This window comes from Heptranchias perlo, unplaced genomic scaffold (assembly GCF_035084215.1).
Source record: "Heptranchias perlo isolate sHepPer1 unplaced genomic scaffold, sHepPer1.hap1 HAP1_SCAFFOLD_44, whole genome shotgun sequence".
Taxonomy (NCBI): Eukaryota; Metazoa; Chordata; class Chondrichthyes; order Hexanchiformes; family Hexanchidae; genus Heptranchias; species Heptranchias perlo.
In genome coordinates, this window is record NW_027139453.1 from 4,564,752 (window position 1) to 4,590,861 (window position 26,110).

At 49.5% G+C, this 26,110-nt stretch overlaps 1 protein-coding gene and 1 pseudogene across 1 annotated transcript; one reads left to right on the forward strand and one right to left on the reverse strand.

Annotated features, from left to right (window-relative positions):
- The first annotated feature begins 2,074 nt into the window (after nt 1-2,074).
- LOC137312892 (beta-1,3-galactosyltransferase 5-like) lies at nt 2,075-5,323 on the forward strand (annotated as a pseudogene).
- Nucleotides 5,324-8,875: 3,552 nt separating this feature from the next.
- LOC137312894 (beta-1,3-galactosyltransferase 5-like) lies at nt 8,876-25,904 on the reverse strand. The gene is made up of 3 exons (XM_067979270.1): nt 25,704-25,904; nt 9,800-9,814; nt 8,876-9,736 (listed from the first exon to the last, which is right to left on the reverse strand). Exons 1-3 carry the CDS (start codon nt 25,902-25,904, stop codon nt 8,876-8,878), a joined length of 1,077 nt encoding a protein of 358 aa, XP_067835371.1.
- Between the last annotated feature and the right edge of the window lie 206 nt (nt 25,905-26,110).

Consider the following 26,110-nt stretch of genomic DNA (forward strand, 5'->3'; position numbering starts at 1 on the left):
AAACAGCACTCGAGTAAAGGGTAGTTCAGAAATAGGATGGATCAAGCAGATGGCAAATGTGAGGCAGTGTAAGAATGGACAGGTCAGGGTATATTTGAGCAAGAGCCCATGAAAATACGATGCGTACATAATTTTTACTAAGCTGCTGGCAATGAAAATGTAAAAACTAAAATTCTGTGCTGTAGATTTAGGCAATGTTTGTAAAGGAATTTCGTGATAATGCTTCGTGGAGATCAACAATTCATCGTCGACCAATCTTACCTTAGTCACTGCGGTAAAGAATTTAGCCTGTTGCGATAATGCCCTCAAATCTCCCACTCATCGAGCTGACAATAACCAATCAACCTCATCTTCCATGGACTTGTTATGTTCGAAAAACAACGTCACATTTCCAGGCTCCAGGTGCAAGGGTCGGGCTGGTACCGAATATAAGACCAGTGTAAGTACAGGTGATTGTAAGGGGTCAGTTGGAGAGGAAGAATCTTCAAAGAAGAAGGAAACCCCCGAGCAGGTCGAGCATCTCCACTCAGAAACGAATGGAGTCATTTCTTTCCCTTCTTATAATCATGGCGTGAGCGTTGTAATTATTTTATTTTGTGCTTGGTTTGATCGCATCAATAAAGAACTCTTCACCATCTACAGGGTGTCAGGGTCGGATTTATTACAGCAGTCTAAGATGGGTTTAGAGTGCATGTGCATAAATGCAAATAACGCAGGATATGGTTACGGTAGAACAATGATTATGTTACTGGACTAGTAATCCAGAGGCTTCGGGTAATGATCTGGCGACATGAATTCAACTCCTGCCATGGGAGCTGGAGAATTTAAATTCAGCTAGTTAAATAAAATCTGGAATAAAAAGCAAGTATCAGTAATGGTGACCATGAAACTACCAGACTGTCATAAAAACCCATCAGGTTCACTAATGTCCTTTATGAAAAGAAACCTGCCTCGTCACCCGGTCTGGCCTATAAGTGACTTCTGACCCACAACAATGTGGTTGATTCTTAATCGCCCGTTGAAATGGCCTAGAAAGCAACTCAGTTGTACACACCCGCTTAAAAAAGTCATAATAATTTTAAAACCGGATGGATCACCCGGCATCGGAACACTGTGCAGCGGACACGACAAAGTCAAAAAAACAAGCCCAGTCAACACGGCAAAATCTTCCTCACTAACATCTGGGTGGTTGTGATAAAAATTGGGAGAGATTTCCAACAGACTAGTCCAGCAACAACCTGACATAGCCATACTCACAGAATAATATCTATCAGCCAACGTCCCGGACTATTGCATCACAATCCCTAGGTATGTCCTGTCCAACTGGCCAAATAGATCCACCGGAGGTGGCGGCACAATGGAATACATTCAGGAGGGAGTGGCCCTGGGAGTTCTCAACATTGACTGTGGACCCCAGGAAGTATCAAGGCGTCAGGTCAAAAAAAGGCAAGGAAACCAACTGCTGATTGCCACCGACCGCTGTCCCTTGGCTGATGAATCAGTACTCCTCCATGTTGAGGACACTTGGAGCAAGTACTGAGGGTAGCAAGGGCACATAATATACTCTGGGTGGAGGACTTCAATATCAATCACCAAGAGTGGCTCGGTAGCATCATTACTGACCGAGTCTTGAGGACATAGCTGACAGAGCGAGCCTGCGGCAAGTGGTGAGAGATTTATTTGAGGTGAATAAAATTATGAGGGGCATAGATAGTTTGGAGAGGGAGGACCTACCTCCCTTAGCAGAGATATAAAAAACAGTGGGCATAGTTTTAAAGTAATTGGTAAAAGGATGAGAGGGGAGTTGAAGAGCAATTTTTCGACCAAGATGGTGGTTGGGGTACGCAACTCACTGCCTGAAAGGGGGTAGAGGCAGAAAACCTTATCCCATTTAAAAAGAACTTGTATATGCACTTGAAGTCTCATAAACTGCAATGCTACGGATCAAATGCTGGAAAGTGGGATTTGGCTGGATCGCTCTTTTTCGGCCGGCACAGTCATGATGGGCCGAATGGCCTCCTCCTGTGCCGTAAATTTCTATGATTATATGATTCTGATGCCCTTGTTCTTCGAGATGATTCCCAGGAAGGTAAGATGCCACCTGTACAGCTCTCTTTCTGTTCTACTCATTCTGGTTTGGAAAGGAGTACATCATTCCCAATGGATCGTTCGGAAGGATATAAACTTGACCTCTTGCCAACTGCACGGTTTCCTGGCGATTCCTGACTCCCGGTGCGACACCGACCCTCCATTTTTGAGCATACTGGTAACCACGAGACATGAGCAGCTGTAGGAACGGGTTGCCATCCGGGAGACCTGGGGCAAAGAGAGACGGATTGGGGAGAGAAGGAATTGTACATATTTCCTCCTGGGTTACGATGGTGCCCAACAGTCAGATATCGAGAGAGAAAATCAACTCCACAAGGATATAATTCAGCGCTATTTCACCGACACCTATTTCAACCTGACGATCAAAGCGTTAATGGGGATGGAATGGGCTCATCTATTCTGCTCTTCAGCCGTTTTCGTCATGAAGACAGACTCAGACATGTTTGTGAACACCAATTACCTGACCCAGCTGCTGTCGGTGAAGAATACCCACAATTTCTTCAGTGGAGTTGCGCTTATTAATTGAGGCCCAATAAGGAATACAAATAGCAAATTTTACGTTAGTGAGGAGGAATATCCAAAGTACGAGTTCCCCTGTGCCATCAATAAAGCCGACCAGCACCGCCGGCATGTGAAGCGCATTCTCCCAGTACGTTTGTCTGTCAGTGGATTTCCCTTACTCCATCTCTGCCTTTCTCTGTTTCCCTCTCCATGTTTATCTGTGCTCCTCTGACAACTCATAGACTCCCAGTGCCTCTCTGCTCCTCTCATCATTCACAGACTCCACATATCTCACTGCTGCTATCATCATTCACAGACTCCAAATATCTCACTGATCGTCTCATCATTCAGACTCCCTGTGTCTCTCTGCTCCTCTCACCACTCACAGACCCCCTGTGATTTTCTGCTCCGCTCACTATTCACAGACTCGCTGAGTTTTTCTGTTACTCTTACCACTCACAGACTCACTGTGCCTCACTGCTCCTCTCACCACTCATAAACTCAAGGTGTATCTCTGCTTCTCTCACCACTTAAAGACTCCCTGACTCGCTCTCCTCCTCTCACCATTGACACACACCCTGTGTCTCTCTCCTTCTCTCGTCACTTAAAGTCTCCTTGTGGCCCTCGACTCGTCTCAACATTCACATACTCCCTGTGTCTCTCTACTCTTCTCAGCACTCAAAGACCACTTGAGTCGCTCTGCTCCTCTATCCTTTCACAGTCTTTCATGTGCGTGTCAGCTCCTCTCACTATTCACAGACACCCTGTGGAATATAATGTACGGGATTGTGAAGTCATCAACTTCGGGTGGAAAAGTAAAAAACAAAATATTTTTAATGGTGAAATACTATAAAATGCTGCAGTACAGAGGGATCTGGGTGTCCTCGTATATGAAACACAAAAAGTCAACGTACAGGTTCACCAGTTAATCCGGAAGGCAAATGGAATGTTGGCCGTTATTTCCAGGGGGATGGAGTATAAAAGCAGGGAAGTCATGCTACAAATTTACAGGGTGTTGGTGAGACCACACCTGGAGTACTGCGTACAGTTCTGGTGCCCTTAATTAAGGAAGGATATATTTGCATTGGAGGCAGTTCAGAGAAGGTTCACGAGGTTGATTCCAGGTATGGAAGGGTTGTCTTATGAGGAAAGATTGAACAGGTTGGGTCTATACTCGTTGGAGTTTAGAAAAATGAGAGGTCTTATTGAAACATATACGATTCTGAAGGGACTCGATTGGGTAGATGCTGAGAGGTAGTTACCCCTGTTAGAGGAATCTAAATCTAGGGGACATGGTCTCAGAATAAGGGGACGCCCGTTTAAGACTGAAATGAGGAGGAATTTCTTCTCCCAGAGGGTCTTCAATCTTTGGAACTCTTTACCTCAAAAAGCTGTGGAGGCTGAGTCATTGAATACATTCAAGGCTGAGTTAGACACATTTTGATATCAATGGAGTCAAAGGATATGGGGAAAGGGCGGGAAAATGGAGTTGAGGTAAATATCAGATCAGCCATGATCTCATTAAATGGTGGAGCAGGTTCGAGGGGCCAAATGGCCTGCCCCTGTTCCTATCTCTTATGGCCGTATGATCTGTGTCTCTCTGCTCGTCTCACCAATCACCGACTCCCCGTGTCTCTCTGATCCTCTCACCAATCACAGTCTCCAAGTGCCTCTCTACTCCTTTCACCATTCACATACTCCTCGAGTCTTTCTGCTCCTCTCACCATTCACATGCTCCCTCTGACTCTCAGCTCCTTTCACCACTCACAGACTCCCTGTGCCCCTCATCACTCACAGATTCAGTGTGTCTCTCTGCTCCTCTCACCATTCAAAGAATCTCTGTGTATTTCTGCTCCTCTCCCCACTCACAAAATCCTTTTCTCTCTCTGCTCCTCTCACCACTCAAGGACTCACTGTGTCTCTCTGAATACATTTGTTATGTCCTTGCCTTTCCAATTTTCATTCTCAGAGCACATTTCATCCTCTAGCTTTGCTTTTTCCTCTCAACACCCACGTCCCTTTTTTCCGTTTCATTTTCTCTCAGTTAGTGTCTCTCCATTTCTCTCCTTACCTTAAATAAATGGACCAATTTAGCTGACATAATTATTGGGTAGCTCTTGAAACTGAAGTTCCATTCTCACCCTGTAGCACGAACACACAACATGTCAGGGTGATCCCTCCCACGGGACCGGAGGGGCACTTGGCCCCCATCCAGCCACCGAGATTCACATCCTCGAACTCGGAAATACACAAGTGAAATGGACGGGGAGAAGAGATTTTCTGTCAGTAAAATGCCTGAAACATCAGCAAACAGTAATAGACAGCTGGTCAACACTGACATCAGCCGCTGTAATCAAGACAATGATATGCAGATCTGTGGATTAATTGTTTGATCAAACTAGAGGTCCCGGGGTCCAGGTTGAGGGGGGGGGGGGGCATGTTCCCTTTGCTCATTCATATTTATTTGGGACAAGTGTGATCAGGGTGGATTTTGCGCTCGGTCAGGCTGCACGTTGTTTTAGACAAGCATCCGACTAGACACATGGAGCGAGCGGCCGTGTGAGCTTTGTTGTTTGAGTGGTCGAACTCTTTCTATCCCAGTAAAATTAAGTATTGATTGCTGATTCTCCGTTCTTCTTTCCAGTCTCCTTTAGTTGCTCGTAATTTTAATAATTCCGCCTGGAATCAACGTTGCACATGGGTTGAATTGTAGCCCGTTTGCTTGGTGCCAATGTGTGTGTCTGTTTCCTGCAATACACCGAATACATTTACGTTTGAATTGTAAGAAGTGCAGAGCAGTTTAGTGTAGATGTGGCATAAAAACACCTTTCGAATGATGGAGACGTGTCAGCTCGTTACCTTGTAGATTGTTCTTTGATGGTGTATTCAACTTGTAAAGGTCATGATTACGGGATGGAGACAATTATGTGAGAGATAACTGGCGTTAGGGCCCAGAGGAACCTCGGACATACATGAAGGAACTGCCATCCATTAGTTAGTTAACTCATGTCCGGTAAAAGGAATAAAGAAGGAATTTAGTAACGTCGATGTAAACTCACCTCAGTTCGACATCATCTGGAATATGTTTGGCTGACGACGAATTAGATTGCTGTCTCCCTCTGTAAAAACAATAATACTTTCATCTCAACTCCTGCATAGGATCTGCCCGCACTGGTCTGTATGATTAACCCTCTGTGAACGGTCTCCAGCTGTCGTGTTAGACTGGGTTTCACTGCTCCCTTCTGTCAGTTACCGTGTATATGAATAAACCCCGTTTAGTTCTTTAGCCTGTTGTGAACTTTATCTAATGTGGTTTCACATCTCTCTCAAACTGCTTCCTTCTGTGAATTGCTCTGTACATGAATAAACTCGTTTGATCCTTTATCCGGTTGTGAACTTTGTACGACGCAACCAAAATTCTCCCTTATCTCAAACGATGAGGGCGGTTCTGGCATCCATTCATACTATCCAGGAATAATAAAAAGGGGATTGGTGTGCCCTGCGCAAAGTGCCCCAGATTACTTTAGTAATCAGGTGGGAAATAGGGGAAACGTTTAACATGTTTGAAAGATAAAACGAATAATGTTATATAGAGCAGCTTGACCTCAGCTGATCTACCCGAGCTGCGCTGAGCTTGTCGATGTGAGTCCAGTGTGTTACTGAGCCGCACACAATTTATGAAGGCCCGAGATACCACCCCCGGCCTGTGCTGATGTTGATCTCACCCAGGGTGGTACTGAGCGTGGCCTAGTTCAGGCAGGGCCCAGGTACATCACCCGGACTGTGCTGAGTTAGAGGACGCAAGCCTCGGTAGATGGTTGTGGTCCAAGTGCCCCTCTGGTCCTGTGAGGGGAATCACCCTGCCATACTCTCACTGTAATTTCAAGCCTCGGTAGATGGTTGGGGTCCAAGTGCCCCTCTGGTCCTGTGGGAGGTATCACGCTCCCATATTCTCACTGTAATTTCAAGCCTCGGTAGATGTTTGGGGTCCAAGTGCCCCTCTGGTCCTGTGAGGGGAATCACCCTGCTATATTCTCACTGTAATTTCAAGCCTCGGTAGATGGTTGGGGTCCAATTGCCCCTCTGGTCCTGTGAGAGGAATCACCCTGCCATATTCTCACTGTAATTTCAACCTGTTTCAAATCTCATCGACCCTGAGCTCTTTTGCTGTTTCAATGTTAGTTACCCGTGAGCTTGATGGATCACTGGACACGCTTTGGTAAAACAGACAGGCTTTATTTCAACAGAACAACCCATTATCAGACAGAACCTCTACCAGCGGAGGTCGACTTCAAAAGAGGAAGGGTTGAATTCCAAGCAATAACTGCGGCGGTATTATCCCCAAAACTAACATGCGATGACCATCCCATAATCTGGAATCTTACAGATTCTGTGGCCGTGCTATAGGGTGAGCAAGCAACCTCCGTTTCAAGAGCAAACCCTTAATTATTTCAGCGAAAGGGGCACATTTATTTAATATCTGTACAGGTAAGGAGAGAAGAAATGAAAACGAAAACAAGCAAAGTGGATGTTGAGATGGGAAAGGAGAGCTGACTGTGAATGATGTGAGGAGCAGAGAGACACAGGGAGTCTGTGAATGGTGAGAGGTGCAGAGAGACATAGGGAGTCGGTGAATGGGGAGTGTTGTAGAGAGACACGGGGAATCTGACGGTGTGAGAGGAGAAGAGACACATTCAGTCTCAGTGGGTTGACAGGAGCAGAGAGAGAGTGAAGCTGTGGCTGGAGAGAGAAGCAGAGAGACATAGGGAGTCTATGAAGGGTGAGAAAAACAGAGAGACACAGAGTGTCTGTGAGTGGTGAGAGGAACAGAGAGGCACGGGAGGTCTGTGAATGGTGAGAGTTGCAAAGAGACACAGGGAGTCTGTGAATAATGAGAGGAGCAGAGAGGCACAGGGGGTCTGTGAATAATGAGAGTAACAGAGAGAGACACAGGGAGTGTGCGAATGGCGAAAGGAACAGAGAGACAAAGGGATTATGTGAATGGTGAAAGGAGCAGAGAGGCACGGGAGGACTGTGAATGGTGAGAGGAACAGAGAGACACAGCGAGTCTTTCAATGGTGAAAGGAACAGAGAGACACAGGGAGTCTGTGAATGGTGAGAGGAGCGGAGAGACACAGCGAGTCTGTGAATGGTGAGAGTTGCAGAGAGACATAGCGAGTCTGTTAATGGTGAATGGAGCAGAGAGACAAAGCGAGTCTGTGAATGGTGAGAGGAACAGAGAGACACAGGTAGTCTGTGAATGGTGAGAGTTGCAGAGAGACACAGGGTGTCTGTGAATAATGTGATGAGCAGAGAGAGATACAGGGAGTGTGTGAATGGTGAGAGGTGCAGAGAGACACACGGAGTCTGTGAATGGTGAAAGGAACAGAGAGACACAGGGTGTCTGTGAATGGTGAGAAGTCCAGAGAGACACAGGGAGTCTGTGAATAATGAAAGGAGCAGAGAGAGAGACAGGGATTCTGCGAATGGTGAAAGGAGCAGAGAGACAGAGTGAGTCTGTGAATGGTGAGAGCAGCAGAGAGAGATACAGGGATTCTGTGAATGTTGAGAGGAGCACAGAGACAGTGAACCTGTGAATGGTGAGAGCAGCACAGAGACACACAGAGTCTGTGAGTGGTTAGAGGAGCACTGATAGAGATAGAGAATAGCAGAGAACGGCCGAGATGGAGTAAGGGAAATCCAGAACAGACAAAGATACAGGGAGAATTACATTCAGAGATTGAGTAAAGGTTTACTGAGACGTGAATTAAAGAGCGTGCATCGACTTCTAGACCAGGGTTAGTGATACCACAGCTCACCATCTCTCCCAGAATGGCACCAGCAGTTGGCCAGAGGTTCTGGGCCGCTTAATGATGGCACAGGGCAACTCGTCCCCCTATCTCTGTCCCACTGATGGTGACAGACCAGCAGCTCGAACACCCGAGTGAAACGATCCACGTCATCATATTCATTCTAATTTGGAATCAATCGCATTGAATGAATGTTTGTTTAATCGACCTGACTGCGTTGTAAACTGTTCCGGGTTTGTGACCTGGAATGCACTGCATGAAAGGACGGAGAAAGCAGGTTGAACAGTAACTTTCAAAAGCGAATTGGATAAATACTTGAAGGGATAAATATTGCAGGGATATGTGGAAACAGCAGTGAAGTGGGTCTAATTGGATAGCTCTACCAAAGAGCAGGCACTGGAAAGATGGACCGATTGGCCTCCTTCTGTGCTGGAAAATTCCATGACTCGACGATTCTAAGGACATCCTTCACGTGTTGATTCTTCCAGTTCCTTCCAATAGAGACGGTTCTCAAAAGGTCGAACCCAGTGTGAGGTCACTATGCTCCGAAATCTGCACACTGAAAATGGAACCTTGCCAGTGGAGAAGACTTGCCTGGAACTCAGGCTGACCGGGGAGACTTGAAATTTGGCCAGACACAACCCAACGAAGACATCTTCCAATTTGAGGAACGGAACATCCCTCGAAATATTCCAGATCTCTCGCGCCAAGTCACCGGAAAAGACATACCCTGTCCCAGAGCAAAATGTCGGATACTTTGAATGAGGATATTCCTCCTCACTAACGTAAAATTTGCTATTTTTATCCCTTATTGGGCCCCAATTAGAGAAGACAACTCCACTGAAGAAATTGTGGGTATTCTTCGCCGACAGGAGCTGGGTCAGGTAATTGCTGTTCACAAACATGTCTGAGTCTGTCTTCATGACGAAAACCGCTGAAGAGCAGAATAGATGAACCCATTCCATTCCCATTAACACTTTGATCGTCAGGTTGTAATTGGTGTCGGTGAAATTGCTCTGAATTTTATCCTTGTGGAGGTGATTTTCTCTCTCGATATCTGACTGGCGGGCACGATCGTAACCCAGGAGGAAATATGTGCAAATCTTTCTCTCCCCAATCCGTCTCTCTTTGCCCCAGGTCTCCCGGATGGCAGCCCGTTCATCCTGCTGCTCATGTCTCGTGGTCACCAGTATGCACAAAAATGGAGGGTCGGTGTCGCACCGGGAGTCAGGAATCACCAGGAAACCATTGAGTTGGCCTGAGGTGGAATCCACATGCTTCCGAACGATCCGTTGTGAATGATATACTCCAATTATCTAAACGTAAACCAGAATGATTAGAGCAGAAAGGGACCAGAGCAGGAGCAGGAGGCATCTTACCTTCCTCGGAGTCATCTGCAAAACAAGGGCATCAGAATATGACTGGCCATTTACAAAATTAATCAGGAAAATTAATGAATCCAAACAATAAAGTAGTTGAGCAAAATAAAGCAAATAAAACTAAGGGCGATACAGAGTAAAGCTCCCTCTACACTGTCCCATCCTTCAAACACTCCAAGGGCAGGTACAGCACGGGTTAGATACAGGGTAAATCTCCCTCTGCACTGTCCCATCAAACACTCCGGGGGCAGGCACAGCACGGGTTAGATGCAGAGTAAAGCTCACTCTGCATCTAACTCTGCATCAAACACACCCAGGGCAGGTACAGCACCGGTTAGATACAAAGTAAAGCTCCCTCAACACTCTCCCATCAAACACTCACAGGGCAGGTACGGTACAGGGTTAGATACAGAGTAAAGCTCCCTCTATACTGTCCCATCAAACACTCACAGGGCAGGTGCAGCAATGGTTCGATACAGAGTAAAGCTCCCTCGACACTCTCCCATCAAACGCTCCCAGGGCAGTTACGGCACAGGTCAAATACAGAGTAAAGCTCCCTCGACACTCTCCCATCAAACACTCCCAGGGCAGGTAGAGCACGGGTTAGATACAGAGTAAAGCTCACTCGACACTCTCCCATCAAACACTCCCATGGCAGGTACGGCACAGGTATAGAGTAAAGCCCACAATTCGAGATATATGTCACTTCCCCCCAAACTCTTTCAGTCCAGCTTCAATCTTGTGCTGTGCATCTTGCATTTGCACCCAGGTATCATGTTTGCGATTGAAAGCTCAGAAATGCAAAGTCAAAAAATGTTAAGAACAGGGCCGGTGATCCCTGAAAATACAGAATGACCTGCAGCCTGAATCCTACCTTCTCTGTGCCCCCCGCGCTCTCAGCGGGTCGATGGCTTCGTTGCCTGAAACTTTGGGGGGTCCCAGAACAAACAATCACTCTTTGGCCCATTAATAATCCCGGACAGCCCCTGAAATAACATTGTTTGCTCCTCTCACTTCCTCATTGCGACTGTCTCGAAACTGCTCCGACTATCGATTCTCTGCCTGCATCTAATTCACCTTTGCTCCAAGTGTCCCTCACTGTTTAATCATTATTTAACTTTTATTGGCACTGTAACACATGTTCGAGTTGCTGTGAATTAACCCTCTCGCTGCTGACGATCGCTGTGGTACTGTTTTCACGGGCGCTTTCCGTGCTCTGATACAAGAGCCTTGTTCTTCGTTGCGAGGCAAGATCGTGAGAATTGGCAGGTATTTTACAATGTATGGAGTATCACAGCTGGGCTCAATGAGGCTGAGGATGGGTCCTGGGCCGTCCCGCTCTGTGTGGCTCAGGAACACACTGGATTAAATCAGCAATCATCAGAAGCCAAGGATGGATCCTGGGCCGTCCCCCTCTGTGTGGCTCAGGAACACACTGGATGAAATCAGCTATCATCAGAAGCCAAGGATGGATCCTGGGCCGTCCCGCTCTGTGTGGCTCAGGAACACACTGGATGAAATCAGCGATCATCAGAAGCCAAGAATGGATGCTGGGTCATCCCGCTCTTTGTGGCTCAGGAACACAGTGGATGAAATCAGCTATCATCAGAAGCCAAGGATGGATATAGAAACATAGAATCATAGAATCATAGAAGTTACAACATGGAAACAGGCCCTTCGGCCCAACATGTCCATGTCGCCCAGTTTATACCACGAAGCTAGTCCCAATTTCCTGCACTTGGCCCATATACCTCCTTACCCATGTAACTGTCCAATTGCTTTTTAAAATACAAAATTGAACCCGCCTCTACTGCTGCCTCTGGCAGCTCGTTCCAGACACTCACCACCCTTTGAGTGAAAAAATTGCCACTCTGAACCTTTTTGAATCTCTCCCCTCTCACCTTAAATCTATGCCCCCTCGTTATAGACTCCCCTACCTTTGGGAAAAGATTTTGACGATCTACCTCATCTATGCCCCTCTTTATTTTATAGACTTCTATAAGATCACCCCTTAACCTCCTACTCTCCAGGGAAAAAAGTCCCAGTCTGTCTAACCTCTCCCTATAAGTCAAACCATCAAGTCCCGGTAGCATCCTAGTAAATCTTTTCTGCGCTCTTTCTAGTTTAATAATATCCTTTCTATAATAGGGTGACCAGAACTGTACACAGTACTCCAAGTGTGGCCTCACCAATGCTCTGTACAACTTCAACAAGACATTCCAACTCCTGCATTCAATGTTCTGACCAATGAAACCAAGCATGCCGAATGCATTCTTCACCACCCTATCCACCTGTAACTCCACTTTCAAGGAGCTATGAACCTGTACTCCTAGATCTCTTTGTTCTATAACTCTCCCCAACGCCCTACCATTAACGGAGTAGGTCCTGGCCCGATTCGATCCACCAAAATGCATCACCTCACATTTATTTAAATTAAACTCCATCTGCCATTCATCGGCCCACTGGCCCAATTTATCAAGATCCCGTTGCAATCCTAGATAACCTTCTTCACTGTCCATAATGCCACCAATCTTGCTGTCATCTGCAAACTTACTAACCATGCCTCCTAAATTCTCATCCAAGTCATTAATATAAATAACAAATAACAGCGGACCCAGCACCGATCCCTGAGGCACACCGCTGGACACAGGCATCCAGTTTGAAAAACAACCCTCGACAACCACCCTCTGTCTTCTGTCGTAAAGCCAATTTTGTATCCAATTGGCTACCTCACCTTGGATCCCATGAGATTAAACCTTATGTAACAACCTACCATGCGGTACATTGTCAAAGGCTTTGCTGAAGTCCATGTAGACCACGTCTACTGCACAGCCCTCATCTATCTTCTTGGTTACCCCTTCAAAAAACTCAATCAAATTCGTGAGACATGATTTTCCTCTCACAAAACCATGCTGACTGTTCCTAATTAGTCCCTGCCCCTCCAAATGCCTGTAGATCCTGTCTCTCAGAATACCCTCTAATAACTTACCCACTACAGATGTCAGGCTCACCGGTCTGTAGTTCCCAGTCTTTTCCCTGCCGCCCTTCTTAAACAAAGGCACAACATTTGCTACCCTCCAATCCTCAGGCAACTCACCCGTAGCTGTCGATGATTCAAATATCTCTGCTAGGGGACCCGCAATTTCCTCCCTAACCTCCCATAACGTCCTGGGATACATTTCATCAGGTCCCGGAGATTTATCTACCTTGATGCGCGTTAAGACTTCCAGCACCTCCCTCTCTGTAACATGTACACTCCTCAAGACATCACTATTTATTTCCCCAAGTTCCGTAACATCCATGCCTTTTTCAACCGTAAATACCGATGTGAAATCTTCATTTAGGATCTCACCCATCTCTTGTGGTTTCGCACATAGATGACCTTGTTGATCCTTAAGAGGCCCTACTCTCTCCCTAGTTACTCTTTTGCCCTTTATGTATTTGTAGAAGCTCTTTGGATTCTCCTTTGCCTTATCTGCCAAAGCAATCTCACGTCCCCTTTTTCCCCTCCTGATTTCTCTCTTAACTCTACTCCGGCAATCTCTATACTCTTCAAGGGATCCACTTGATCCCAGCTGTCCATCCATGTCATATGCCTCCTTCTTCTTTTTGACTAGGGCCTCAATCTCCAGAGTCATCCAAGGTTCCCTACTTCTTCCAGCCTTGCCCTTCACTTTATAAGGAATGTGCTTACCCTGAACCCTGGTTAACACACTTTTGAAAGCCTCCCACTTACCAGACGTCCCTTTGCCTGCCAACAGACTCTCCCAATCAACTTCTGAAAGTTCCTGTCTAATACCATCAAAATTGGCCTTTCCCCAATTTAGAATTTTAACTTTTGGGCCAGACCTATCATTCTCCATAGCTATCTTAAAACTAATGGAATTATGATCACTGGTCCCAAAGTGATCCCTCACTAGCACTTCTGTCACCTGCCCTTCCTTATTTCCCAAGAGGAGGTCAAGTGTTGCCCCCTTTCTAGTCGGGCCATCCACATACTGAATGAGAAATTCCTCCTGAATACACTCAACAAATTTCTCTGCATCCAAGCCCCTAATGCTATGGCTGTCCCAGTCAATGTTGGGAAAGATAAAGTCCCCTACTATTACCACCCTATTTTTCTTGCAGCTGTCTGTAATCTCCTTACATATTTGCTCCTCAATTTCCCGTGGACTATTTGGGACTAGCCTCTCCAGTCTATCCACGTAACTGAAATCCCTCATGCTTGGAACCATTCTCGATAATCTTTTCTGCGCCCTCTCTTCGGCCTTCACATTATTCCTCATGTGCGGTGCCCGTAATTGGACACAAGATTCCAGCTGTGGCAGAAATGTGTTTTTTAAAGGTTCAACATGACTTCCTTGCTTTTGGACACCATGGGCACGAATTGAGCAGGCCTGCGGGTTCCCAGCGGGTGGTCCTCCGGGAGCGTGGAAAATGCGGACGGCTAATCGCGTGCGTCTCCCACGCGATCGCGGGATAATTGGACTGATTGAGCCCTGCTTCCTTGTTCTCCGCTCCCCAGCTGCATGCCGGCCTGCTGCGCATGCGCAGTGCCGTCGACGCGATGTCGGAGCTCCACTTAAAGGGGCAGTCTCCCAAAGCCCCTCCTGCTGCAATCAGTAGGTTTCTGACGATGGCTCAGCCAAGGGGAAAGGCTGCGCCCCGTTTTTCCGACCTGGCGCTGCAGCTGATGCTGGAGGGCGTGAGGAGGAGGAGGGACACGCTCTTCCCAGAAGATGGACGCAAGTTCCCTGCCGCCGCCACCAGGAAGGCATGGGCAGAGGTGCCGGCGGAGGTGAGCAGCAGGGGCAACACCCCAAGGACTTGGGAGCAGTGCCACAAGCGCTTCAATGACCTGACTAGGTCTGGCAAGGTGAGTAGACCAACGCACCCTCCCACATCCCGTCCCCACCATCACGCCAAACAGATCACAACCCCTCCTGCACAGCCACCACTGCGCTCCATCAGCAATCCTCACAGCCACTCATTCACCATCCTCGCCGTGCACGCAAGTACCCACCGTCCCTGACCCCACCCGAACACTACCACACACCCCAATCCCAATGCAATGGGATGGGCACGTGGCACACGCATCCTCCCATCCATCTGCGCCACGCTCAACCCAACCACACCGATGCTCGATGCGTCTCACGATGCAATACGCACCCACTCACACATCTGTGTTTTGCCTTCACAGGAGAAGAGGAGCAAGAACAATCGTGAAAGGGCACGCACCGGAGGTGGGCCGCCGCAAGTGGTGGAGCTCACCGACGCCGAGGTGGAGGCGCTCGACCTCGCCCGCATGCGACATTGCCTCTCGGTGGCTGATGGCGAGTGTGTCGCTGCCGAAACGGCCGGTAAGGGAAAGCTGACACTCAACACCCATGATCGCGAGTGACCGTATCATCACCTGCCATCAGGCGCACTGTCAAGTTGGTCCACATGCCTCAAAGTGCCCTCTGTTCTCTTGCAGGTCCATCTTTGGGTGAAGCGATCGTGGAGGGCGATTCCTCAGAGGACATGGCGGTCTCTGAGGGTGCATCGTCACATCAGAGCCAACCATCTACCAGCGCAGAGACACGCACCTCGGTGGGTCCCCCTCGCCAACTAGTTGGGGTAGCACTTGGTGAGTCACCGTGCACGAGTGAGCATGAGCAGACCCTGGTGGCAGGGGCAGCCGCGGAGGGTCCGCGACGGAGGGAGCACTCATCTCCAGGCTTTGCTCAGCCGGACCCAGATGCTGAACCCAGGGGGCCACCAGTGAAAAGGAGAGTCGTCGAGGGCCACCAGCTAATTGCTGAGGTACTGGCAGAGGTGCCGCGCGCATTGTCCACAATAGCGCAGGCGATGGAGGAGTCCACCTCCTGCACGTGGGCATTGGTGGCGCAGGCACAGGAGGGTACCGGCGACACAGTGTCGCAGGTAGGTGCGGGACTGTCTGCGGTGGAGGACAGGCTGGCCTCCCTCGAGCGTCACGCACAGCTCCAGATCGAGTCCATGCAGGCCCTGACAACGTCTGTACGGATTCAGGGTGAGCAACATTCCGACGCCATCCACAGTCTGAGGGATACACTAGGGGTGGCCTTGCAAGGCCTCACACATGCCATCCAAACTGCCGTCCAGCAGGGTGGAAGGGGTGATGTGGGCCGAGGCCAAGAGAGGGATGATGGTGACCGGGGACATGGAAGCGGGGACGCCTCTCAAGGCGCCCCCACGTCCCACCCGTCGCCCACATCTCAACCAGTACCCGCAATGGTGCCTCCTCTCCAGGTGGCCGAGTCTGCCCCTGCCCCGGTGAAGGAGGAGCAGTCTGTGGAGGTGCCGTCACGGGCACCGAAACCCAGGGGCCGTCCGCCAAAAGCATCTACCCGGTCAAGGCAAGAAGACGAGCAACCTGCCACTCCCTCTGCTGGAGCCACAGGGGTAGCACCACGTAGGGGTTCCCGGAAAAGAATTGCAAAGGCCTGAAAATCACAAAGGGAATACACCAGGGTGTTTATTATTTCGTACTTTTTTTCTTATATAATGTCACATTCGAGATATTAAATAGTCTATTCTCACCACTCCTGCCACCTCTCGTCCATTCTTCCGCGGCTTGTGCAATAGATGCGTTCCGTGGAGGCCATCATGACGGCGAACACCTGCTGCCACCCATTGGGCACACTGCTGTGGGTGCAGCATTACTGGCAGCACTCTTCAATGGAGGGGGCTGGTATGGCCGCTCGCATGTGCAGGTGAGGAGATGCGAGCGCCTCGCAGTGTCTGACTCTAGGAGAACCGTTGACGTATGAGTGCCTCCCTGGCCCGGCGACCATCCCGGTGAGTCGCGGCTCGGCGCATGGGTCGTCCAACATCCTCTGGCGCGTCCTCCTACTCCGCCTCCTCCTCCTCCGCCTCCTCCTCCTCCTCCTCCTCCTCGCCCTCGCCTTCCTCAATGTGGGTGGCGGGTGTGGATGGGGCCTCCTCCAGCGGCATCCCTCTCTGTTGGGCCATGTTGTGCAGGGCACAGCAGACAACTATGATTCGTCCCACTCTGAATGGTGTGTATTGCAGCGCTCCCCCAGAACGATCAAGGCACATGAAGCGCATCTTGAGAAGCCCTATTGTCTGCTCAATTGTAGTCCTGGTAGCAGTGTGGCTGTCATTGTACCGACGCTCCGGCTCGGTGATGGGGTTCCTCAGAGGTGTCATGAGCCACGTGTGCAGGGGATACCCCTTGTCGCCGAGGAGCCAGCCGTTGCCGGCGTTGGGTGCCTGCAGGATGGGCGGGACGGCGGACTCCCTGAGGACGAAGGCATCGTGGCAGCTGCCGGGGTATCTGGCGCACACGTGTAGGAATCTCTGGCGGTAGTCACAGATGAGCTGGGCGTTCATGGAGTGATACCCCTTCCTGTTGATGAACAGCCCTGGCTCATGCGGAGGTGCCCGTATTGCGATGTGGGTGCAGTCGATTACACCCTGCACCCGTGGGAAGCCGGCCATGGCATGGAATCCAACCACCCTCTCCATCTGGCTGCGCTCGTCCATGGCGAATTTGATGTAGTGGGAGGCCCTGCGGAACAACCCATCGGTGACCTGCCTTATGCACTTGTGTGCAGAGGACTGACAAACCCCGGTGATGTCCCCGGTGGCACCCTGGAAGGAACCGGATGCGAAGAAGTTGAGGGCAGTGGTGACTTTGACGGCGACAGGTAAGAAGATGCTGCTTGGTCCATCAGGGAGCAGCTCGTCGTTAAGGAGGCTGCAGATGTCGGCGACTACCTGGCGATTGACTCTGAGCCTCCGTATGCACTGCTCCTCGGAGAGGTCCATGAAGCTGAGCCTCGCTCTGTACACCCTGTGCGGAGGGTAGTGCCTCCTGCGACGCATCTCTCTCTGCGGTTGCCCTCCCTCCTGCTGTGCAGGTGGGTGTGCCGCAGCACCATGTTGTGGGGCCCCACCTCTCCGTGGCGGACGGCGTGGACTGCGAGGCTGCTGGGGCTGGTCATCCTGTTCGTCCTCCGACGATGTCAACGCACCACCCATCTGGCAGGTGTTGGTCTGAGGGGTTGTGCAGGGTAGGTGGGTGGGTCCTCGGAATGGGGCTGCGGTTTCGTGTCGGTCTGTCCTCTGGCTTGGCGGGGGTTGGTGGAGGGCAGGGGTTGCCCTATGTGACGCGGTGGCCTCCTGCGTGGGTGAGGGCGCTCCCCCGTGGAGCGCACCTTGGCACCTGCCACAGGCTGCTGGCTACAACACGCCTGGTTTGAAGGGTCCTGTTTCCCCCAGTGTGGGAAACTGACTGCTTTGAACGAAAATCCCACACTTCCTCTTTTGACAGCTTTTTTTTTCAAAAAATATACTTTATTCATAAAAATTTGCAGCAGTACATACAAAACAGTTGTCATATCACTTTCCAAACGTACACAATACAGATTATACAATTTGCAGGTTACGTTAAGTGCAGTACAATGAACACATTGGACATCATTGCAGTTCATGACACTCTAGGGTGTCTCATTGCATCATACTCAACACAGATTATTGCTTACAGATTCATTTCTGGTCCATTTCAGATTCATTACAGGTACATTACAGCAATTTGAATTTTACATTCTGCCCGAGGGGGTTTTTCCCTGATTGCAGCCCCTCGGTTTACAATGTCGGGAAGGCTCTAAACGGTTGCCTTTCCCCACAGGGCCTTTGCGGCGGCCGCACCCAGCCTCAGTGCATCCCTCAGCACGTAGTCCTGGACCTTGGAATGTGCCAGTCTGCAACACTCGGTCGAGGACAGCTCCTTGTGCTGGAAGACCAGCAAGTTTCGGGCAGACCAAAGGGCGTCTTTCACCGAGTTGATGGTCTTCCAGCAGCAGCCGATGTCCGTCTCAGTGTGCGTCCCCGGGAACAGCCCGTAGAGCACAGAAACCTGTGTTACGGAACTGTTCGGGACGAACCTGGACAGATACCACTGCATCTCTCTCCAGACCTTCTTTGCAAAGGCACATTCCATAAGGAGATGGGTGACGGTCTCGTCTCCACCGCAGCCTCCTCTGGGACAGCGCGCGGTGGCGCTGAGAGCCCGGGAGTGCATGAAGGATCTGACGGGAAGGGCCCTTCTCACCACCAGCCAAGCTAGGTCTTGGTGCTTGTTTGAAAGCTCTGGCGATGAGGCGTTCTGCCAAATGACATTGACAGTCTGCTCGGGGAAACAACCGACAGGATCCACCATCTCCTTTTCCCGCAGGGTCTCGAGGACGTTTCGTGCGGACCACTTGCTGATCGCCTTGTGGTCAAAGGTGTTTTCCTGCACAAACCTTTCCACGAAGGACAGGTGGGGCGGAACGGTGACAGCTGCTTCAGCTCATTAACTGACCACAACAAGCAAGTTAAGTGCTCTCAAGTGGAACCCCGCTGGCTTTAATTGCCTGCGGGATTCCCACACAGGGGCTTGCGCGCGCAGCCCCGCACGTCAGCGCGGTACCCGGAAGTGGCCGGGATTTCGTCCGAATCCGGTCACGTGATCGGAGATCGGGATTTTCGGGGGCCGCCCGCTGGAAACCCACAAGTAACCCGACCCTAAAATCGAGCCCAATGTGTCCAATGCAGATTCCTCAATCATAATCCCGCACTTTGAATTTAAGACCATAAAATGGCGCGAGTGGTGAGTCTGAAACAGACAGAAAAATCAAGTGATGTCACAGGTCAAGCAGGAGCGGCGGATCTGAAATGCAGATAAATATTTCATTCATTGGTTAATTGTTTGGTGTTGAGAGTTAAGTTTTATTATTAACATTTAATTGACCGGTTATGTTTTTAACAGTCGTTAGTTCTTTTTTATTGTTAGCCTTTCAGTGTTTTGTCTTAGCGAAACAGTTAATTAGCCTTAAAGCTAATAAGACAATTTTAGATAATATAGAAACATAGAAACGTAGAAAAAAGGAGCAAGAGTAGGACATTCGGCCCTTCGAGCCTGCTCCGCAATTCATAATGATCACGGCTGATCGTGTAACTCAGTACCCTGTTCCCGCATTTCCCCATATCCCTTGATCCCTTTAATATTAAGAAATATATCTATCTCCTCCTTGAATACATCCAATGAATTGGCCTCCACTGCATTCTGTGGTAGATAATTCCACAGTTTCACCACCCTCTGAGTGAAGAAATTTCTACTCATCTCGGTTCTAAATGGCAAACCCCGTATCTTGAGACTGTGACGTGGTTCTGGACTCGCCAGCCATCGGGAACATCCTCCCTGCATCGAGTCTGCCTAGTCCGGTTAGAATTTTATAAATTTCAATGATATCACCTCTCATTCTTCTAAACTCGAGTGAATATAGGCCAAGTCGACCCAATCTCTCCTCATACGTCAGCCCTGACATCCGACGATTCATTCTGGTAAACGTTCGTGGCACTCCCCCCATGGAAAGGACATCCTTCCTCAGATAAGGAGAGCAAAACTGCACACAATACTCCACATGTGGTCTCACCAATGCCCTGTTGAGAGGGTTTGACAGGGGGTTGGACAACAGAAGGAAAAACAATAATTGACCAATTCGAGGCCTTCAATGAGGAATCGTTATTGGTACAAGGCAGTCACATTCTCACGTGGGCGAGGTGTGGGGGAGGGGGGCGGAGGAAGGACATTCAAAGCTGGAGCTTCCTGGGTGAAAAAATATATAATGAGCAAAATGAAGAACATAAAGGTGGCTTATGACAAATGTAAGGTTCATATTCCAGTAAAGAACCAACCTAAATGCAGAAAGTACAGAAGAGATCCAAAAAACGAATGGGAGGCAAAGTGAGATTATGAAAATGGATTAGCGGCTAACATGAATGGGAACCCAAAAGTCTTTTGTAACACATAAATAGTAAAAATGGACAAAGCAAGGGCGCGGCTGATTAGGGACAAATAAGCAGATCTTCTTGCGGCGGCAGGAGATATGGGGCTCGATTTTAGGATCGTGTTTCCGGCGGGTTCCCAGCGGGGTGGCCCCGAAAATCCCGATATCCGGTCACGTGACCGGATCGCGACGAAATCCCGGCCACTTCCGGGTACCGCGCTGACGTGAGGGGCTGCGCGCGCAAGCCCCGCTGGTGGGAATCCCGCAGGCAATTAAAGCCAGCGGGGTTCCACTTGAGAGCACTTACCTTGCTCGTTGTGGTCAGTTAATGAGCTGAGGCAGCTGTCAAAAGAGGAAGTGTGGGATTTTCGGTTCAATGCAGTGAGTTTCCCACACTGGGGGAAACAGTCTCCCTCCAACCAGACGTGTTGCAGCCAGCAGCCTGTGGCAGGTGGCAAGGTGCGCTCCACGGTGGAGAGCCGTCACCCACGTAGGAGGCCACCGCGTCACATAGGGCAACCCCTGCACTCCACAACCCCCCGCCAAGCCAGAGGACAGACCGACACGAAACCGCAGCCCCAGTCCGAGGAACCACACACCTACCCTGCACAACCCCTCAGACCAACACCTGCCAGTTGGGTGGTGTGTGGAGACCCTCGGAGGACGAAGAGCATGACCAGCACCAGCAGCCACGCAGTCCACGCCGTCCGCCGCAGAGACGTGGATCCCCCCAACACGGTGTTGTTGGACGCCCACCTGCACAGCAGGAGGGAGGGCTACCGCAGAGAGAGACGCGTCGCAGAGGGCACTACCCTCGCCACAGGGTCCACAGACCGAGGCGCAGCTCCCCGGACCTCTCCGAGCAGCAGTGCACAGGGAGGCGCAGATTCGCTCGACATGTAGTCGTGGAGATCTGCAGCGTCTTTCATGCCGAGCTGCTCCTGGCTGGCCCCAGCACCAACTGCTTAGCTGTCACTGGCAAAGTCACCACTGCCCTCCACACCTTCTCCTCCGCATCCTTCCAGGGTGCAGCCGGCTACACCGCCGATGTCTCTCAGTCGTCTGCGCGGACGAGCCCTGCAAATACACCTGCACCTACTCTGCAGTAACACGATGGTTGGCATCAGTGGTGGGTCCTCATAGTGATACCCAGGAGCGGGCATTATTGGACACAACGGACAGGATTCGCGGAGACATGGCAGTGGTGGTGTCAATATAATGTGTGCTGTTTGTTGCTCTGAAATTCAATATGGGTAACACCCATGACAAACCCTCAGACACCCTTGTGCACCCCCTTCATGCTGACGAGACGTTTGCCTTACGCTGCCTAATGCTCATATGTGATGCATGCCCTTTGGCTGCAGCACAGGTGGTGGCAGGTTGAGTGAGGCTGGCCGTGAGGGAGATGCACGAGAGGGTGAGTATGGGATGCAGCAATGAGATTGTATGAGGATTGGGTTGCGTGTTAGTGGCAGGGTGAGTACTGGCGAGGTGAGTAGGTGGAGGTAAGATGAGGATGGTGTGTGAGTGGGTATGAAGGGTGATGTGACAGAATAGTGTTGTCGGTGCCGAAGGAGATGTGGGGTGGGGGCAGTGTTGTGGCAGACGGAGTGTAGGGGAAATACTTCGTGTTCTCACTGCGGCTGACCTACTTAGTTCATTGCAGCGCCGCCTGCACTGTATGCAGGTCGGCGATATGTTGGTGGCGCAGGTGACCCCCTCTGCCACCTCGAGCCAGGCCTTCTTGGTGGCAGAGGCAGACCGCTTCCTCCCGCCCGCCGGGGGGAAGATCTGTGTCCTCCCCCTCCTCCTCACCCCATCTGATGATACCTGGGGTGAGGCATCATTAAACTGGGAGCAGCCTTCCCCCTGGGCTGCTCCATGCTGCAATTTGTCCCATTGGTTGCAGCATCTGTCAGTGGAGGACTGCCCCTTTAACTAGAGAGCCTCCAGCTGACAGATCGTACTGCGCATGCGCAGCCCGACCGACGCGCAGGCCAGCGCCGTGGACCCCGGAGGAGCAGGGAATTGATTCCTTCAGTGGGTTGCCTGCTACGATCGCGCGGGCAACCCACTAATTTCGCCGAGCGTGTTGGCCACGCTCCTGGAGGACCACCCGCTGGGAACCCGCAGGCCTGCTAAATTCGGGCCCATGATTGAGGAACTAACTTAACACTTCACAGTTGTCTTCACTCGAGAAGAGGATGCTGCCAATGTAGCTGTTAAGGAGGGGGTAGTTTCGATATTGGATAGGATAAAAATAGACAAAGAGAAGGGAGTAAAAGGTGGTCTGCATTCAACGTAGAAAAGACACCCGGTCCCGAAGGGATGCATCCTGGGTTTCTGGGTGAATTAAGGCTAGAAATTCGGGAGGCTCTGGCCACAATCTTCCAATCCTCTTCAGATATGGGGCGGTGCAAGAGGTCAGAAGGATTGCAAATATTACACCCCTGTTCAAAAAAATGGGAGAGGGAAGAACCCGGAAATTAGATTAACTTCGATGGTGGGCAACTTTTAGAGACAATAATCTGTGACAAAATTAAGTGGCACTTAGAAAAGTATGGGCTAATAAATGAAATCCATCACGGATTGTTTGCGTTCTTTAATGAAATAACGGCGAGAATTGAGGAGGGTACTGCGGTTGATGTTGTTAATATCGACTTGCGAAGTTCATTTATTAAAGTCCCACGTACCAGTCTTGTAAGCAAAATTAACACTCAAGGGGTTAAAGGGACAATGGTAACGTGGATACAAAATTGACTTAGGGACAGAAAGCAGAGATTAGTGGTTCACATTTTTTTTCAGGATGGGGGGGAATTGTACAGTTGTGTTCCCCAGAGGTCTGTGTTAGAACCATTGCTTTTTTCGATATAAAATAATGAACTGCGCTTGAGTATACAGGGTATAATTTAAAAGTTTTCAATCACACGAAACTCGGGAATGTAGTAAGTAATGTGGAGAATAGTGACAGACTTCAGGACGACACAGACAGACAGGTGAAATGGGCCGACACAAGGCAAATGAAATTTAGTGCAGAGAAGTTTGAAGTGATACATTTGATATGAAGAATGAGGAGAGACATTATCAAGTAATTGGTATAATTTTAATGGGGTATAGGAACAAAAATCTTTGAATGTGGCAGGACAAGAAGAGAAGACTGTTAAAAAAAACAAATGTGATCCTGGTCTTTACTATTCGAGACATAATGTACAAAAGCAAGGAAGTTATGCAAAAAAATTATTGAACAATGGTTGGACTTCAGCTGGAGTATAATGTTCAATTCTGGGCACTACACTTTCGGAAGGATGTCAATGCCTTACAGAGGGTGAAGAAGAGATTTTCGAGAATTTTATTATGGATGAGGTACATCAGGAATGTGGCGACACTGGAGAGGCTGGGATTGTTCTCCTTAGAGCAGAGAAGGTTAAGAGGAGATTTGATGGAGTTGTTCAAAATCATGAACGGTTTCAACAGAGTAAATATCGGGAAACTGTTTCCAGTGACAGAAGTGTCGGGAACCAGAGGACTAAGGTTTAAATGATTGGCAAAAGAAACAGAGGCGACAGAAAGAAACATTTTCTTACGTAAAGAGCAATTATGATCTGGAATTAACTGACTGAAAGGTGGTAGAAGTGGATTCAATAATAACTATCAAAAAGGAATTGGAGAAATATTTGAGGGGAAAACACTGACAGAGCCATGGAGAAAGAGCAGGGAAGTGGAACTATTTGATATCTCTTTCACAGAGCAGGCACAGGCGCGATGGGCCGAAGGGACTCCTTCTGTGCTGCACCATAATATGATGCTATGATATTCAGGCTCCGATCTCTACTTTCTGTGTTTTCCACCTCAGATTACTGACAGATTGCTATTTGCTAATTTGGCTCGGTGACTCCTTCTTTCTTTTTTCCCCCTCTGTCTGCATCTATTCCGGTTTGCCCTCATGTACCATCGCCGCCCGCGCTTAATCTGTCTCCGTGTTTACACTCGCAATCTGTGCCTCTGCCCACGTTTGAGATTATACATGGCCGACTACACCATGCCACGGAAATACCAAATCACTGGGCTCCCTCAGGAATGAGTTAGAGCAGCTCTCCTTTTTAATCGATACATAAACTCGCGAGAGCAGATTGCGGAAATTAATTTCTGCTGTTGACAGTGCCCTTCTTCCTGAAACTAGGGAGTTTTCGACCCTGTAAATCGCACTCACTTACGATATGAAATGCATTGCACAGAACATTCGGAAATGTTGACTTCATCCGAGTATCACAAGGACTGTGAGCTCCAGCTTTCATTTGCACTCTGTTGTACCTCTTCTGAACTCACTACAAACTCTGGTCAACTTTTGAAAATTGCAAAATTGAAGCCCATGGAATAAAAGGAGCAGTGGCAGCATGGATACAAAAATGGGTAAGTGACAGGAAGTAGAGAGTAGTGGTGAACGGTTGTTTTTTTCTGCAGGAAGAAGGTGTACAGTTGTGTTCACCAGGGGTTAGTACCAGGAACCCTGTATTTATTGCGATATATTAATGACTGGACTTGTGTATACAGGGTGCAATTTCAAAACTTGCAGATGACACAAAACTTGAAAGTGTAAGAACAGTGAGGAGGATGGTAATAGGCGTCAAGAGGACATAGACCGGCTGGTGGAATGGGCCGACGTATGGCAGCTGAAATTTAACGCAGGGATGTGCGAGGTGATACATTTAAGCAGGAAGAATGAGAAGAGGCAATATATGCTAAATTATAAAATTCTAAAGGGGTTGCCGGATCAGAGAGACCTGTGGGTAACTGTGCACAAATCTCTGAAGGTGGCAGGACAGTTTGTGAAAGTGGCTAAAAGTGCATACGGGATCATGGACTTCATAATTAGAGGCATATATGGGCTCGATTTTAGCACCCGCGGTCGGGTGCGTTCCTGGCGCGGGGGCTAGGATAATCGGGGATTCCCCGGGCGGGTCGGGAGCCCGGCTCCAACCCGCCCCATTTCCGGGTTCCCCACTGACGCGCTGACATGCGCGCGCAGCCCCCGCTCAGTGCAATTAAAGCAGGCGGGATGCCACTTAAGGCATTTATTTCGGTACTTCAGGTCGTTCAGAGACCTGGGGCCTGATTTTAGCAGGCCTGCAGGTTTCCGGCGGGTTGGGTTTCGGGTGCGTGGACTCCGCGCCCGGTGAAATTAGTGGGTTGACCGCGCGACATCGCAGGCAATCCACTAATTGGAGCCACTTACCTGCTCCTCCGGGGTCCGCGCTGCTGGTCTGCGCGTCGGGCGGGCTGCGCATGCGCAGTACGATCAGTCAGCTGGAGGCTCTATCGTTAAAGCGGCAGTCCTCCACTGACAGATGCTGCAACCAATGGAACAAATTACAGCATGGAGCAGTCCAGGGGGAACGCTGCTCCCAGTTTAATGATGCCTCACCCCAGGTATCATCAGATGGGGTGAGGAGGAGGAGGAGGACAGAGATCTTCCACCCGGCTGGCGGGAGGA